The following is a 17,307-nucleotide window of genomic DNA, read 5'->3' as shown; positions in this document are numbered from 1 at the left end:
AGATACGGTGCTATGTGAGTGAGTCGCCTGGCCTGCCCTGAGGGGTAGTGCTGGGAGCAGAGGGAGGGCAGAGCCACTGCTTTGATGACTGACAGCTCTGGCTGTATATCTTAAAATGAGCTCTGGCATTTGACTGAGTTACTGGAGGGGATGTGTGTACAGTTATAGTGGAAGCAATATAGCCATTCATAAACAAATGCTTCCGTGAAGCCAGCTGTAAAAACAATGATGCTTGCCTTTGAGGTGAAAGGGCAAAACCTTAGCAGAAAGGAATATAAATAAGAAATAAATCGTTACCTTTTTGTAAGTGACTGCAGTAGCTGTTCTGTTAGTACTTTGTCTTCATGACCAGCTCTGATTAACCATAGTCATTTCTTTATTCTGCAAAACTTAAGGTCTACAAATCTTACCTTTTTGTGGGAGCTCTGCCTTCTTTAGACTAGAAATGATGGCTAAAATGAGTAATTCAGCAGAGGCCTCTACTTTGAAGAAAGCACAGAAGGTGAACAATTCCAAATGTTGCATTCCTCAGCAGTTCATGAATTACAGAGAAATACTTAATCATGCACCAGAATCTTTGCTGTGTTTCCATACACAGAAGGAAACAGGTGCTGCATCATATGGATTTTGCAGCACCTCATGAAAATATTACTGTAAATTCAAGTGCGTGCATATAATCACACATACCCCTTGAACTTTCTTCAGAAATGTTTGTTTGGTGTACTAGGGGTGAGGGGCTTACTGTTATCCTTATTTTACTGAGGAAGAAAGACAGCTGTGGCAGAGGCCTATATACTGATAGTAGCAAGGATATCAAAGATAGGAGTTTCACCTGAAATCTGTCACAAATGAAGCATGTGAACTCTTCATGCTGCAGGATGCAGTTTATACTACATACAGTATTTTCCATTCACCTTCTTTGGAAGGACAACTGGGAGATGTTTAGCCACATAGGATTGCCCACCAAAAGTCAGAGCTGTGCCTTGGATTTTTAGGACTTCAGTCTGACCTTTCCATCATGAGATGCTGGGGATGCTGTAACATATAGAAAAATTTGATAATTAAAATGGTTTGGCCAAAGCCAGGAGAAGAGAGGAGGTGGCAAAAAATAGTAGCAGAAGCAAGATTCGAGCTCAGAAGTCCCTGGCTCTGATTTGAGTGGTTATGGCTTTAGACCTTTCTTTAGGCTTCACGTTTTTCATATATATATATATATATATTTTTTTTTTTCTTTTGGATGCCTGGGATTAGTATATGTGTTTAAACTTACAAGAAAAATATCTGAGGGCACGTGTTATTCTGCTCAGGCAACTTCAGATAGCTAGGAAAAAAAATGCATAAGAGGAATTCAGTTCCTTGTAATAACATGATACAGCTGGAACGATTTGGTTGTCTCCGTTAGTAGCTAAGAAACCTATCTGTGGGCTGGGGTATTAAAAGGAATTTCCTCACCAGGCTCAAGAGATTCCTGGTATCCAGGTTCATCTTGAAAGACTGTGATGGAATGTTTATGTTTATTTAGAATAATAAATTTAAACACGGGCTTCACAAAAGGTGCTGATAAATGATACTGGAGGTTCACAAAGACATCTACCGGAGTATTTTTAGTTGACTATTCTTTGTGTACTTTCTCTTTGTTTGTTTTGTTTTTCTTCTCCCTGTAAAAAATCTGTGAAGGAACCATGAAGGTAATTCTGAAATATAGTAAGGAGAGCTGTCAGATGGATATTGGTCTGCCTCTAGAAAAGGAGTTTAGTTCAGTAACTTACGAAAGGAAGAAACAATTCCCAACTGACATCAGCATCACCATCAGAGAGCATGTAAGAAAACCTTTCCGTATCAAAGCTGCTTTTTATAGCAAACATTTACAAGTAAAATCACAAATGATCACAGATTAAAATTTCAAAAGCACCTAATTCCTTTAGCACCTAAGTTACATTTTCAGAGTGATTAAAAAGTACTGAAGTACTGCTTTTAGACAGCAGTCCGTGCTCTTAAGACCTTTAAGATATTTTTAGAATATTTTACCCTATTTCTTCTTTTTCCTTTCTATTTATTTTACTTGTGATTATTCTTGCTACCACTGCTTATTATTTTTTCTTCTTGTTTTTATTATTATTGGAATTTATCCACAGTATGTTAGTGTTTGGTAATCAGTTAAGTCTGGGCCCTGCTATGTCTTGTAGTTTACCGATAGTGTCCTCCAAAATCTGAGCTTTGAAAGAAAGGATTTTGGTTCTGTTGTCTAAAGGATACGGCGTCACAGAAAGAAAATTAAAAGTTATCATAAAAATTTTTCATTTATATGTTTGAGATTTTTTTTTCTCAGAAAAAATGTTCTGTTCATCCTCCTAGGATGCAGGAAAAAAAGAGAGGCATTTGGGGGGATCCTTTCTGAAATACTGCCTACCCTTAGGCTGTGAGACAGAGGGAGGCGTGTGCCTACCGCTCTGTGAACAGGAAGCAGCAAAGACTCTGCGTCTTCATTTAGAAATGAGAAACCAAGTAACTGGAAGAGATTCAGAGAGGAGGGAAACAAGAGAATCTTTCTGGCAATTATGTGCGACTGCTGCTTCTTATATATTTATATTTTGATAGATATTGTAAGGAGGCTGATACAGGTCTGTTTTTTAATTCCGTGGACAGAAAAGGGAGTCCTGCTTCTGGCATAAAGGTCCCTGTTAGAAAGGCAGAAAAATGTGGGGGACAGAGGCTAGATTTGGGTCCTGTGTATAAAATTTCCTATAGATTTGGGGCAAGTTTTCTTTCAGTAAGTAGTGGTGAAGAATTGGTTTCTGGACTTGTTTCTCTTTTAGGTGAAGATTTTGCTTTGTCTGGTAAGCCTTGTCCTTAGCATTCCCTGGCCTTTTGCAGTGTGAAAATACATGTATATGAAAATACCAAGACATTGTCCGTGATAGTTATGATTAGCTTAATTACTTTCTGTATAATTGTTTCTCAAGATGACCCCCTTTTTGATGGCTTTTATTCAGTCCTTTTAGGAAAAAAGGACTTAATTGGAATTGTAAATTACGGAGACAAAGGGTGAAGTACGAGGAGTAGGTCTGGAACTGCTTATGTCAGACAGTGACTGTTGGTTTTGTGGTATTCTTAAGATTTGAAGAAAAAAATCATTTCAATGGATACAACATGTGCATGCCCAAGTAATATCAACTACAAGTGTATTATTTCAAAATCTGGTGAGTTTCTTTATAAAGGATTAGGTTATATAGTGTGGGGGGGACTCTGAAAAGAAAATAGAATTGAGTATTGATGCCTTTAGAAATATTATTTGAGGGCAATAAAATGTTCCTTGAAATTCCCTCCTGAGCGGAGAAAATGGAGTTTGTTTGCAATAATTGCATTTTCTAGCATTTGCTTTTGCACTTTCCAATATGAGTTAAGCCAATTGGAACCTGTGATTTCGTTTTGCTTATTGGCAAAAGTACCATGTAAATTGATCTGTGATGCATTTATAGAGAATGCTTTGAAAATTTTGAAATAGAGATGGCTTTTTCTTATTAGATTTAAATAGTATTAGGGTTCACGTCTATATTTTAGCCTAGTGTAATAGTAACCAGAAATGTTCTTCTTCAATTTAGTCTTAATCAAGTTCAAGGAGAGCGTTTCCACTTAACTCCACTGGCACTGTGAAGGTTGAGGATGTTTCCTTCCTCAGCATTGGTATTCAGAGTTTAAGATCTGAGCCATTTGAAACCACACTGAGCTGAAATCAGTTAAAATTGCCATCCCTAATGCATTAGATCTTAATGTATTAATGTTTGATGTTCCCAGTTGCAAGAGAAACTGTGAAATTCTGTGAGACAAAAATATAACATATTTCTGTATGTCTAGATATGGTTAGACCCTAAAGTACAGAGGGTTAGATGCTAGCCTATTTACAATTGTAAATATGGGGTAATTCTGTTTAGAGGAACACTCTTCAACTTTATCAGACAAAAGATGAGGCAATTCTTTTCTGAAAACCTTAGGTATTATCTCAAGTGAATGCTCTTTCACTTAATGGCACTCTTTAGAAGTGCGCATATAGCACCAAAGCTGTCATGGTAGTCCGTCATGTATTGTTTTGTGTGTAGGAAACCCAGGATATTGTAGTTTACAGTAAGGATGTTGTCTTCAGAATTTGCTAAATTTAAAGGGAAATTGCATAGCTATCAGCTTTTTCGGTTTTATGTAAGTTAGGTAATTTTTTTTTCTTAAAAGCCCCGTTTTTGGGGTTATGTAGTTACAAGCCTGAAGAAAAGGGGCTAGCAAGCAGTTTGTGCTCTTTATGTTTTTTAATTTTGAAGTTGGTTTGGGGGGCTTTTTGCACCTAAAACTGGCAGTGATGTAAGCTGCAAAATCTCAAAAATTTTATTTTCTTTGAGTTCAGATTAAAAAAAAAAAGACTTCTGCTTCAGAATGAATAAATGCTATGTATTAATTGATAAAACTTAGTGAAACCTTCTAAGTTTCAAGAAACAGTTTCAATAACATTAGCCCAATGAAATTCAAAACAATTTTGTAAGATCAAAAAACCAAAATGTGTAGTGTCAGGATAGTTTTGAAGAGGTCATGGGACACCGGGAAGTGAAGCAAAAGATTATCACTTGTGTTATGGTGCTTTTTTTTATTAACAGAGAGGAAAAGGATATTAATCACAAACAGTTACATTAGAATAATGTTATGGTTGAGACATAAATGCATAAAAGCAAGGAATTGTTAGCAAATGTCACAGCATCATTAAATCAGACCCACTGGTAACTAGGTTCTGCAGTATATATGGCCATTTCAGGGATTGTAGTGCACGTGACGATGTTACAGCCTAGGGTCAAACAAAATTCACTTCATTTACCTATGGGTGAGGTAATGAATGTAAGTAGTTGATATGAGGTACCGCTGTATCTGCAGAATCAGACTGCTCCTAAGTGACCATACAGGTTAAGTAACATCTCTGGTATCTGTGGTCATTTGCAGAGGACCATATATGCTGCCATATCTTGGCAGTACATAGCTGAGTTATAGGTGCTGAGGCAAGATTCACTCAATGCTTCCTTGCTTTCATGGGTTTATGGCTCAACCTTGGCATTATTGTAACGTAGTTTTTTGTGTTTAATGTTTCTTAGACTTGGTTTTCCATTGCCAGCATGGAAGAAATCCTAATGCATGAGTTTCAGAGGAGAAGGTAGCAGTCTGAACCTGCTGTGTGGCTCGATCAGCAAGTGTGAGTATTAACGCTAGAGCTGTCAGGCCTTGTGAAAATTAATGAAGCCTGACGGTTACAGAGTGAAAGGTCAGAGGCAGAGCTTGCACTTACGTAACGTTTCTGTTTTGTTGTGTCTAACAGCGTTTTCAACAAAGGGGAGCTTTAACATGCAAGCTTTAGATTTATCACAGGAATTTAAGGGTCTCAGCCTTTGCTTCTCCCTGTGCTGTGGTCTGATGTTTTCTTTGCATAAAGGCAAAACAGTTACACTTTAAGTCATCTGTCCATCTTGCTGTGTTTCCCATGTGTTGTTTTGCCTTTATTTTTCCTTCTCCAAAATTTTCTTATGGGGGGGAGGGAGAAGGGCTTAGAGACTGTTTGCCTGCTTCGTTGTAGTTAATTATTTCATTCTTTAGATTTCTACAGACAGAGAGGGAAGACATGTAGAAATAGGTGTGTTAAGCTTTCAGCCAGTATGTTGGTTGGTTTCAGTTTTAGCTGTTCCATTGAGGAGTTCTTGTGAAGGCCAGAATATTTTCACAGTTTATCTCATCCTAGAAAAAAGACCTTTGTTTCTCCTACTCTGTTTTGGATCTCAGTACCTACAGTGTTTTCCTTTATGGTGTGAGAAGTCCAGGATGTCATGCAGAAGCTGGAGTCTATTAATCGTATTTATACAGTCTAACTCATTTGTTGCTGCAGGAGGAGAAATCAGAGTCTTGGAGATGCTCTCTCATCTCTTGGAATGCTGAAAAGGGCCTGGGTGTGTTGCCATAGAGTGCTCTAAGTACGTGGAAGATAGTGCAATCGCAATTGCCTTAAGTTTCAGTGGGCTTTCAAAGAGAAATGTCTATGAAGAGTTAGGGTTCTGCTGTACAGGAGGACGTTCTGTTTGGTGATCCTCGCTGGTTGTCCTCCCCTGCTGCCTGTTGATGGGCAGTTTGTACGACTGTACCCATACGGCTCATAGTGAGCTGTGCTGCCGCGGTGCAGTGGCTGGAAGTCCATAGGAACAACATGAAATCTGCTCCTCCAGTGTTTATTTCTGCACTTGTATATGGCTGGTTATAAGCAAATGCTCCATGGCCAGTCTTGTACTTTTGAAACATATATGATATGCTGTAAATTATAAATGATTTGCTTGCACAGGTTTCCCACTTGTACAGATGAAGGGCATGTACAGGGCATGAAAACACTTAACATTTCATGGAGTGTTGTGTGGCCTGAACAGTTTATGTATGTGGATGCGTGTTCAGAGCTTTATATCAAAAGCACCTGCGTAGCTTTTGTGTATGCAAATATAGGTTTCTACCACTACGTAGTTAGTTAGTGTCACTTTATTCTAACTCCCCTGCCTCCCCAGTGGACTTTGTAGGTAACAATAGTCCAAAAAATTTTATTTCCTTTTTTCTGTTTTTATAGGAAATCAAGCATGCCAGTCAGACTCCTGTTTGTGTCTGGCAGCTCTACAGAGCTTTGGTTGTGTGACTAAATTGTACTTACATGAGGCATGCCATTAAAACAGGAATGGTTGTTCAACAAATTGAGGACTCCTAGGATCAAATGCTTTGAGGGAACGTAAAAAAAAATACTGGAACACCTACTTAAAGAAAGTGTAATTTATGTATTCAAAGTTAGGCTGACACTTCGAAGTGACATAAGCGGTTGCTGCCAGCAGAGGAAGTCCTGCCTCATGAGCTCACGCAGAGTCTCAGTCCTTTTTTTAGTATGTCAGTTTTTCAGCTGGAGCAGTTTCCTGATCCGCCCTACTCTCTGGCCACCAAATCCTTGGGTTGGCAAAGAGAGGCAGTGGCACAGGACTGAGGACAACTGCTTGGGGGACACGGGGATGAAAGGACTGGTAAGTGGGACTGTGGCCTGAGGGTCAGCTGGAGAAATGAAGAAAGCACAGAAGTCTTTGATACCCCCAGATTAATGTATTTATATAAACCATTTCGTTTTTATAGTTTATTTACGGTTGACTACATATGTTCTTCTCTGAACGAGACTGGTACTGAAGTTTTGTCTTCCAGAAGAGAACAACTTGTCTAGTTACAGTATTTTCTTAATCAATGGCTCCATTCTGTCCTTGTCACTCCTATCATGGGCAGATGTTGAAAAACATCTTGGCCAAGAAAATACATGTATATATACAAGAAAATTCCCCCATATATGCATATATATATATAAATATATATAATCTGTTCATTCTGAAGATTTCAGATATTCCAGTGCAAGTCTGTCTGCTTCACAGACTCAGTGCTTATTTGTCCAGACCACACCTTTCATGATGATCTTTTTTTCTAATCATTTTTACCAGCTGTAATTGTAGCTTTTTGATCTCACTTGGGAAATAGGTAAGTATTTTTAAATTAAACTGGATTATTACTTTGGCACTTGGTAATTTGACATTCTGAAGTGCTTATCCCAACAAACACATCAGACGCTTTTTCTGTTTTGAAAGAAGATTCTTCTGTTTACTGGATTCACAATGTAAATTAGAATGAATAATATTACTGGTACATGATGGAAATTTTATTTGTTAAGAAAGACGTTTAATAAAGAACAAATGTAGTTAACAAAATTTTAGCGCAGAAAGATGAGGAAATACTTTTCAGCCTCTGTACTGTGCTGCAGTGGCTCCCGCTGTACAGGCATTATGAATGTAGATACCTAGAGATTCATCTGGTAAAGATGAATCTCTAAAATTGAGTAGGAGATTTTGAGTGAGACTGCTTGTGTTTCCATATAAAACACCGATCAGATTATAGAAAAAGAGCAGGACTGCTGAAATAAAACATGCCAAAGTATTTCATAAACTGAGAATGAATGTTCACTGCCAGGGCCTTTCATGAAGGAAAAACCTGAATGTGATGAACAAATAGCTAATCTTTTTGCAGGTAATTTATTACTGTGATTAATGCTATATAGTCTTTCCTCAGGGAAGAGGAAAGAAATGGATGAGACTTTCCCTTCTCCTGTCCTTTACTTGGGCTTGGTTTTTGGTATGTGTTTGCATTTTTATGAGTAGATTTCCTCATCACTAGCAAGGGGAGCAAGGTCAGAATTTTCTGCCAATCCTATGGTAAATAATGACAGTATTTACAGATATGGAATGAGACGCATCTTGCCTCATACGCGAATAAGGGACTCGGGTCTGCAACAAATGCATCCGCAGCCAGAACTGATTACTCTTCAGCTGGCGTGTTATGAGTGTGCAGTACAGCAGAGCTATGGCTTACAGGCAGATGTTGACGTATTTTGGTGCCCCTGAAGGTTCTCCTCAGTGCTGTGTTCCAGCATATTCCTCTGTCTTTGGTGTTGATCCTTGGGTTTCATCGATGGGGTGCTGGACTGAGCTCCCTGATTACATTTGGGAAGAGACCATTCTCTTCTAGTGGCTCTGAGGCTCCCCAGTGTGTTACTGGGTCTCCATGACTGACCAGGCAGAGCCTTTCCTTAGTCCCTATAAAATTAATGACTTCTGTGGCATGAATTGTAGTAAATACTGTGTAATTTTCCCTAGTGATTTTCATATATATATGACACATACAATGTTACACTTATATGTTTCAATAATCATTGATCCCAGAATTAGTTCGTCTCCTGATGTGTCCTATGTGTCTGCAAAGTGAACCTTCTTTTTCAAAGTGTCTGGCATAATGAAAAATATATATATCTATGTATGGACTTGAAACAAAATGTTCCAGATTTAATTGGACTGATTTGTCCAATGGATTTGTCCACACTGAAAATGTGCTGATTTTCAAATCTTTTATTAAAATAAATGGAGGAAAGTAAAATCTGGACATTTATCCAGTAAGACTAGGAAGTTTTCTCTGCTAAAACTGGCAAATGTTGATAACTTGGCAGAAACCTGAATTTAACTTCTCCATCCTACTTCTCTGAGAATTTAATCACATCTAGCTTGTTTTGGGGGATTGATAGTTATGACAAGTGTATCAAATTTCATGCCAGTGGTGTCTTTTATGTTTCCTGAGAGAGAAGAAAATAGCAATTTTACCTCGTGCCCAGGAGTCGCAGAGAGCAGGAATTGTGGGTACCTGCCACTTCTGTTTTTTAAATAAAAATTAATTGCAGAGCAGTATGTGGCAGAGATGGGGAAGGGAGAGGGAAGAGGGAAAGGGGGAGTGGGGCGTAAACTGTAGAGGAGCAATAAATGCCCAGTGGCATCTTCCCCAGCTTTTAATCTAATGCAGCACCATAGAGAGTTATGAATATGTATGATCAGCGTTTTGTTCACACGTGAGGAATCTGTGAAGATGCTTGCTTTTTTTTCAGGGGATTTATAGCTTTTTTTTAAATACAGAATTAACTAATTTTGTGAAGAAAATATTTATATTCAGATCTTGAATAAATCCCATTTCCATGCTGTAAATACTGAAAAGCAGAGGGTTTTGACTGGTCTCCCATAACCCCTAGTTAGGGTAAAGTTAATCTTGTTGTAAATATTTCCTGCTTTAGTTTGAAACTTTAACAGAAAAAAAATCACTTTTGAAGTTTGCAATACAAATTTTAAAATAGCAAAGCTGTATTTATTTAGGAAAACTGTATTCCTGCAGAATATGTAGCACCCAATTCTACATTTCCTTTAGGGCAAGCGTTGGCCGTTGCAGCCGTGGAAGTCCTGCCCACAGATTTCCACGTGCATTCTGAGGACTGGTGGCTTTTTTCCAAACCTGACCTATATGTATCTCTGAGCATCTGGGCTAACAACACCAACGGCTACAGAGTGTCAGTTGTTGTCTTCATGGTTTGTGTAAATAACAGAAGGCCTATGAGCAGTATATAAAGGTGAATATATAGTGATTTATTTAATCTATGTTTCTGTGAAGCATTTACCACTTTCATGAAAAAATATTTTAAGTTATTGTTAGGAATACATGCTAAAATGCATAACTTGGTATAAGGCTAGGGATTATGGTGAAGGCAGTAGAGGGGAGATGCAAGTCCAGTTTCAGGTTTGAGGCAGACTTATGTGTGATTTTTGGCAAGTCATCTTGGGACAGATTTTGTAACTTAACCTATGTGAAGAGACCATGGTATGGGACCATATTTTTCAGGAAGGTCAGCACCCAGTATGCTTATCTGGAACATCTGACACTGGTTGCTGGTACTAAGTGCTTGAAAATCTGTTTCTGCACTCTGAAGTCAGTCAGGCTCCATGGACCTGATCTAAACTGCATTCCTGACAGAAATACTTGCACTGACTTCAGGTGGTGAAGCCTGTGCTCTGTTCTCTGACCCTTGTGGTAAATGAGCTAACTGCATTTCTTTTCTCCTACCTTATGCCTTAGTTATTTGGGTTTCATGCTTCCTTCTGTGTGTGTTCGTACAGGAATGAAATGCTAACTGTAAACCAAATAATAATAAAGCGAAAGTCCATTGTGAGTGATTTGGAGCTTTGGAGAACAGGCTAGGCCTGGGAATAAAAGTCACTCCTTGGATGCTTTGGATTCCCTACAAATTAATCTGAATAACTGTGTAATTTAAACAACAGCACCAGCTACCCAACTCAGTATCGCATACCTGGTATCGTCCCAACACGCTTTTGAGGTGTACTGCTAGCTCCTTTTTACCCACTCACTGAGATACCTGGGGTATCTTGCAGCACGTCAGTTCTGTGGATTAGGAATCAGGACTGCTGAGTCTGACTCAGTCTCATGAATTAAGTCATCAGACTCAGTGTCACATCTTTGGCTAGTATAAATCAGTGTATAATCAGTCGAAAGCAAGGGAGCACCACCTTAGGAGCTGGTTCAGTACCTACCAGCTTCTTTTGTCTAATTCTGCAGTGCACACTTTTTCTTATGGCATTTCTCATGTGGCATTACTTACATTTTAACACAGTTTCATTCAGTGGAAGAGAAGCAGCATTAATAACTTCTGTTCAACAAGGAGATGCACAAAGATCTTGGGTTATTTCATTCTGTCACTGCTAGCTGTCTATTTATTGTGTCGGCAGTGTTGGTGTGGGAGGAAAATGTGCTAATTAAGTCCTCTTTTTTGTTATTTCAGGAAACCTGCCGTATGAATATAAAATAGTGATTGCTGGGAATCATGAACTGACATTTGATAAGGAATTCATGGCAGACCTTGTTAAACAAGATTACTACCGCTTTCCCTCTGTGTCCAAATTGAAACCAGAGGACTTTGACAATGTTCAGTCACTCCTGACAAATAGTATTTACTTGCAAGATTCAGAGGTAACAGTTAAAGGATTCCGAATATATGGTGCCCCTTGGTAAGTCTCAATTTAAACTTTCTTTGCTATATTTATTCCTTAAGCCACAGCAGGAATCATTGCTGCTGAAAATGCATGGGGATGCTTTGTTGCTTTGCCCTGAAGAACAGCATTTTGAACCACAATGACTGTATTTTTTGCAGTAGGATAAATATGCGAAGTTTAGGCATGTGTGTGAAGTAAGAGAAGAATTGTAATCTAGCTCCATTCTGCTTGCTGAGTGTGCTTTAAAAAAATTGAGGACTCAGTATTCACTCTGTGCTTGTGGATTAACTAAATGCAGTGGCGTCTTAGGGCATATTAGGGAAGAATTCACTCCATTGCATTCTGTCCTGTTTTGATGTTTACCTCTGCTGTGCTATTAGATTAGTATGGTACCATTTAACACCCACACAGCACAAAGTTCAAGGCAGCAGAATCTTTACCTCTTACTTCTGATCAGACATAAGCATCGTTTTCTTTTGCTCGTAAAGGTGTGATAGCGAGATTTCAAGCCAGTTTTGACCTCATTTTACCCCTGAGCCAAGCATTTGCAGGAACAATTGCTGTCCACAGTTTTGTGCTAAGGAGCTCTCTCTTTTTTTCTCAACATGTTGTTAAATTATGTTGCCTGATATCTCTGTGTGGAATCTTGGGGATTGCTTGTTTTAAATTCTCACACTAAAAATAATAACAATAATACTAAAAATAACCCTTTGAGCCTCTCCTGGAAAACTGAACTTCTGTGATGGTGATAATCATTGTGTTACTTGGCATTCTCAATTGTCAGTTGAAGTGCTTAGATGCTAATTTATGCACACCTATAAGAAGGGCTTATTATAAGCTTATAACTTAATCTTTTTGATGTCAGGCTTGTTTTAAATGTGAAAGTGGGAGAGGAGGGGGAAGGGCAGAGTTTGAACTAAAGAATGGGACCAATAGACATGAGAATTTTCCCCTTTCTCACACTTCCCTTCCTCTCATCTTTTCTGACTGTTCACTTAGCTCACAGACTCTGGTGGTTCATACATCAATACACTTCTGACAATGTGTGTTTTTTTTTTTTTTTTTTTTTTTTTTTTTGTAATGAATGTGTGCTAGTACTGGCTAGAAAACAACAATCTAACTCTGTGTCTAGCACTCTTGACTAAAGCTACTGATTTTTCTTATTTAAAAATCATAATCTTTATCTTGCAGTTTAAATCAATCTGACATTGCCTAGCTAAAAAGATACTCTAAATCCTGCAGTATCAGCTAATTGGGAAAGATTATCTTAGTTCAGGTTAAGAACCGTCTCTTACAGACCTTTGAAAGCAATCTGTACAATGTAGCAGCATATAACTCACTGAAGAACACAGGCAAATACAGACCCTTGGGTAGTGTAAGGTGGATTTGAGACTGGTGCTGCAAGGTGAGCATCTGTGTGCGCTGGAAGGTTAGCTGCTGAGATTAAGATTGTGTTCAGCTTCTTTCATGTGTATACATCACACAGAGGGCTTGCAGTTTGTAGGCATCCAGCGATGTTTACAATTTGTAGGCATTTTTTCAAATTTATTTAAGACAGATTTACCTAAACTACTATTACAGAGCTGCTGGAGAAATCTGCAGGATAACTTGGAATCCAGGTCTTGGGAAATGCATTCTTGTGGAAGAGAGAACTCGGTATTCTGAAATGGAGAACCCATCTTATGCGCTGACATTTATCTATACTGGCAAAATGTACTTTTTTTTTTTCCTTTTTGTATCCCAAATCCATAAATAGTGATCTGTTACCCTTTTGTCTCCAGCTGCATCTAGAAGTTCTTTCATTTTGCAGGTATACACATGAAATTAGGATCTTTGATCTGAAATATTAAGGGACACCATAGCAAGGAACAGGGTTGTGTTTAATCACAAGATATGAGTGGCGTACATTGACCTGACCTTGCTGTGGAAGACAAATCTTAATTATTCCTCTCAGTAATCCATTAGTAACTGTTTTTTTTCCAGTTTGTGATCGATGGGAGATAAATGATAGATGCCAGAAAGTGAAGTTGAGCTCCAACCAAGAGCAGACTTCTGCTGTCTCTTGGAAGATGATTCATTTGTGTTCAGCTGTGGAAAACTGTTGTAAAACAGTTGGTGATAGGAAATGGAGATGAGGCTATAATTTTGAATACAGCTTTTTAGATCAATACATCCAGTTTGGGTTTGGAGGACAGTGAGGTGGTCTTCATTTCTCTTGTGTTTTTATGATGGTTCCTGGAAAACATGAAAATTCAGCTGCTTGCCTGCATTTTAGTTGGTCCTTGCCAGGAAGGAAAAGTTACATCAGACACTGGAAAAATCTGTTCCAATTCTGTCCTGTGCATGGAAGCTAAGACAGAATGATCAGGCAAGCCTGTTAGCACCTCCAGTTTTTTTCTCCTTCCCCTCCAACCACATCTCACTCTGCTGCTATAAATCTTCAGATTACCCCTAAAGAAAGGGAATGTGTTGGGGGGGTTGTATGTGTTTGTGGCCTTACCTGTTGTGATGCTTACCTCAATTAGGATTTTAAAAAGTGGAAGTCAGGTCATTAACCCAGAAGATGCTCCAACCCTAAAATGAAATAAGTTGGCAAATTCAATTATGTGCATTTTTGTAAGTATTTCCAGAGGGGAAAAAATTCTCATTTGCTGATAAAGCTACTGGTTTTAATTTAAAAAGAGCGATCGAATCAAGAATAACAGCTGTGATTCGGGGGTTTCAGCCTGTCAGAGGTTTCTAAGAAGTAATCGCCAGAAGACTGCAAAAACCGGCTATAAGTCATCTATCTATTTAGAAAATGTAAATTGCTAACTCAGTGTAGCTACAGAAAAGAAATATCAGTCCATATTCATTACATGTTATTACTCTTGGTACATCTGAAAGCTTTCTAAAGACCTAAGAGAATTCAAGTAGTGCCTCCTAACTTACAATTTAGTAGAATTTGTATGTAGAAAATAACGTGCAGTACACAGGAGCATTCATGTGTATTTGCAGTTGGAGTGTGCAGTGGTGCATATCAACAGCCTCTAAGGAGCAGAAAATCTGAATTTAGCCTGCTAGGTCTAAGAGTATTAAATGGCATTAGCTGGCGAGGAGTTGAAAGCAGAATACCAGCCCCTAGGAGAGGAAAGAGCAAGGGTGGGATGTGAATCACGCTCTGAGCTACGCTCACATTCAGAGGTGGAGAGTGTAACTGACATTTTCGCACCTTAACTAGGAAATTCTTTTATGTACCTTGAAGGACTAAAATGGCTGAAGATTCTCCATTTAGTCTATAGATAACAATCCATAAAAACATGTCCCTCCTTTCTCTTCCTTCTGCCTTTGCCCTATGAACCCAGATCGTTTGTTGGAGAAATAATTGACAGTTTATGCAGTCCAAACTCTTAAAGACTGCAATGGAAACATTTTCTTCTTTGGAAATTTGCGATTAAGAGGCCAGGTTGGTCCTGAGTAGGACAAACAATACAAACAGTGAGGGATATATGAATTTTTAGATCTTAAGGTTCCCTTTATTCAGCACGCACAGCTGTAACTGGTGTACTGAGGTATCTGTAGAAGGGTAAGGAGGGAGGATCTGTTTTTACTGGATCTCTTCAGCTACTGAGCATGTGTGAGCACGTGTAACTTTTAAAATGTTTTTATTTTAAAATACACATATTTGAATTATATTTGAAACTGTTCCTCCATGTTAAGGACTTAATTTACTATAGTATGTTACAGACATTTTAATACAAATATTCCAGCAATGTCTGTTTTCTGATGGAGCTTTAAAAGCATTCAAACCACCAGAGAACAGCAGTTAACTGGAGCCAGAATTTGTTTAAATAAGGTTTTGAGAGAAACAGTGGTGCAGGGATAATATTTTCTGTATTTTGTTCTGTTCTGCTGTTCAGTAAGCTCCGCAGGTAGCTTTTGGTTTGTTTAAAAATTAAAAAAAAAAAAAAAAAAGTGAAAATTGAAACATGGAAGTATTCTGATATTTTGTGTGCCTAGCAATTTATGGTATTTTATTTCATGACTAGCAATACAATAGGCTTTAATTATGGTTTTTAAATTCTGCTCTCCATAAGAATGACACAAAAATGTCCCAAACCATAAGTATAAAGTAATCTAGCAAAGCAGTCATTTACATTGTTTCTTAGCTATTAAAATATAAGGCCAACATCCACCCATATCTAGCAGAATGAAAAGTAAAACTGAAGACTCTCAGCATATATATTTGTTTAAATAACTATGGATAGATAAATTTTTCTGAAGAATGAAAGTTTTTAAAATTTGTATAAAAGCTGAATTTGATACAAATCAACACATTTTAATGGTTAGTTAAAATCAACTTTACGGAAATAGCTGAAAAGCACAAAAGTAAAAGAAGATTAAAATTGATTATTTAAATAATGACTAAAATCTGTGATTTGCATTGTTGTGATTAAAATCAATCCATCCTGAATGAAGCTGGGAATAAAGCTTTTCCCTCCTGACAGGAACAGCAGCATTGTTCAGCAATATCCTGCACATTTGTCAAGTTGTGGCTTGCTCAGGTCTCAAGAACAGAAGCACAAAGCTGGCCTCCCAGTTGCTTTTAATGAATACTGGTGGGTTTTTCCTATGTCCAAGAATTTGATGTGTAGGGTGATCCAGAGGTCAAGAACAAACGGCTCACTATCGCTCACCTCTGAGAAGCTGAGGCTTTCATTTGCTTTTTTTAGTAACTCTAGAGGAAGTGCCTTAACTCTTTTTTCAGAAACAAAATTTTAATTGGCATAGATAAGGCAACCTTAAGAAAACATAGAGAGGTTCAGTCATCTCCTTTTAAAAATAATGGGCTTTGCAACTTTTTTCCTCTGTTTTTAATCCAGTGTAAATTTTCAGGTTTCATCAAATGATTTTCCATAATTTTGCATGAATTTCAATAACTGTTGCTTTCTCTGCTTCATTTGCAATTATATTTTAATACAAGTAGTTATAAGTTAGTATGTCTCCCTTATTCTGATCATTGTTTTCGGACCTTGTTTACCCTGTCAGAAAAGCATCAGATGTTATTTTTTCTTTTCAATTATAAGTTTTGTAATGCATCATGGATTTTGCTGACAGTCTTCAAGTTCTTGAAATAGCGAGCAAATTAACAGCAGATATTGAGTGTGAGGACTGGAAAACCAATTGGCAACTCACATGATAGAATTCAGACATACCGATGGGTTAGAATGGATCTCATTTCTTTTATTTTCATAGTCTTAGTTGGCAATTAACTTGTGCCTAAAAAAGGGAGGAACTGAAATTGCCCTACTCAGCAATAATGTTTTTCATTGCTATTTAGCAGTGAGGAAACCAGAGGGAGATTGGAAAAGAATATTGGTGGTGTACTAGTTTTTCAGGAATTCCAGCATTTATTCAGTAGAAGTCAGCAACTGAGAAAAGTGTTGGCAAAGACTGAGTCTTCTGTCTGTGTGTTAAACAAACACGCCGCTGCTGTAGTGTGGTTGTTTAAAGGTGCAGGCTTCTGTTTCATTTTTCTTGGCATTTGTCCTTCAACTCTCATTTTAAGATTGAAGAATGTATTCCCGCAGGTCTAGAATTGCAGCTGTCTGTTTACGTTTTTGGCCTTTTGGGGGAATGTCACTGATTCCTCTTCAGTCTCATTGATACCAGATTCACTTCTAAGTTAAAAATGTTCCTGTTTACTTTTAAAGGTTTCCTTCCCCCCCCCCCCTCCTTTCTCTCTCTCTTTTTTTTTAAGAACGCGAGATACTGGAATGCTTGTAATTTAGGTATGTTGTCTCGTAAGTGACTTTTATACTGTGATGCTAACCTGTCCTAGCCATTGCTTTTGGAAAGCCCTGCATCTCAG

The 17,307-nt window shown here is 38.1% G+C and overlaps 1 protein-coding gene across 7 annotated transcripts in view; it reads left to right on the top strand.

The window, feature by feature from the left end:
* MPPED2 (metallophosphoesterase domain containing 2) overlaps window positions 1–17,307 on the top strand; it is a 206,576-nt gene that overhangs the window by 145,808 nt on the left and 43,461 nt on the right. For all 7 annotated transcript variants that reach the window (XM_064512889.1, XM_064512887.1, XM_064512886.1 and 4 more), the window contains one exon: window positions 11,246–11,471. In XM_064512889.1, coding sequence (XP_064368959.1) covers window positions 11,246–11,471 — 226 coding nt within the window. The remainder of the gene's footprint in view (window positions 1–11,245; window positions 11,472–17,307) is intronic.

The sequence above is a fragment of the Dromaius novaehollandiae genome, chromosome 5 (assembly GCF_036370855.1).
Source record: "Dromaius novaehollandiae isolate bDroNov1 chromosome 5, bDroNov1.hap1, whole genome shotgun sequence".
In the NCBI taxonomy this organism is placed as follows: domain Eukaryota; kingdom Metazoa; phylum Chordata; class Aves; order Casuariiformes; family Dromaiidae; genus Dromaius; species Dromaius novaehollandiae.
Note: the sequence above shows the minus strand (reverse complement) of the source record. Positions and strands in the feature narration are given on the sequence as shown.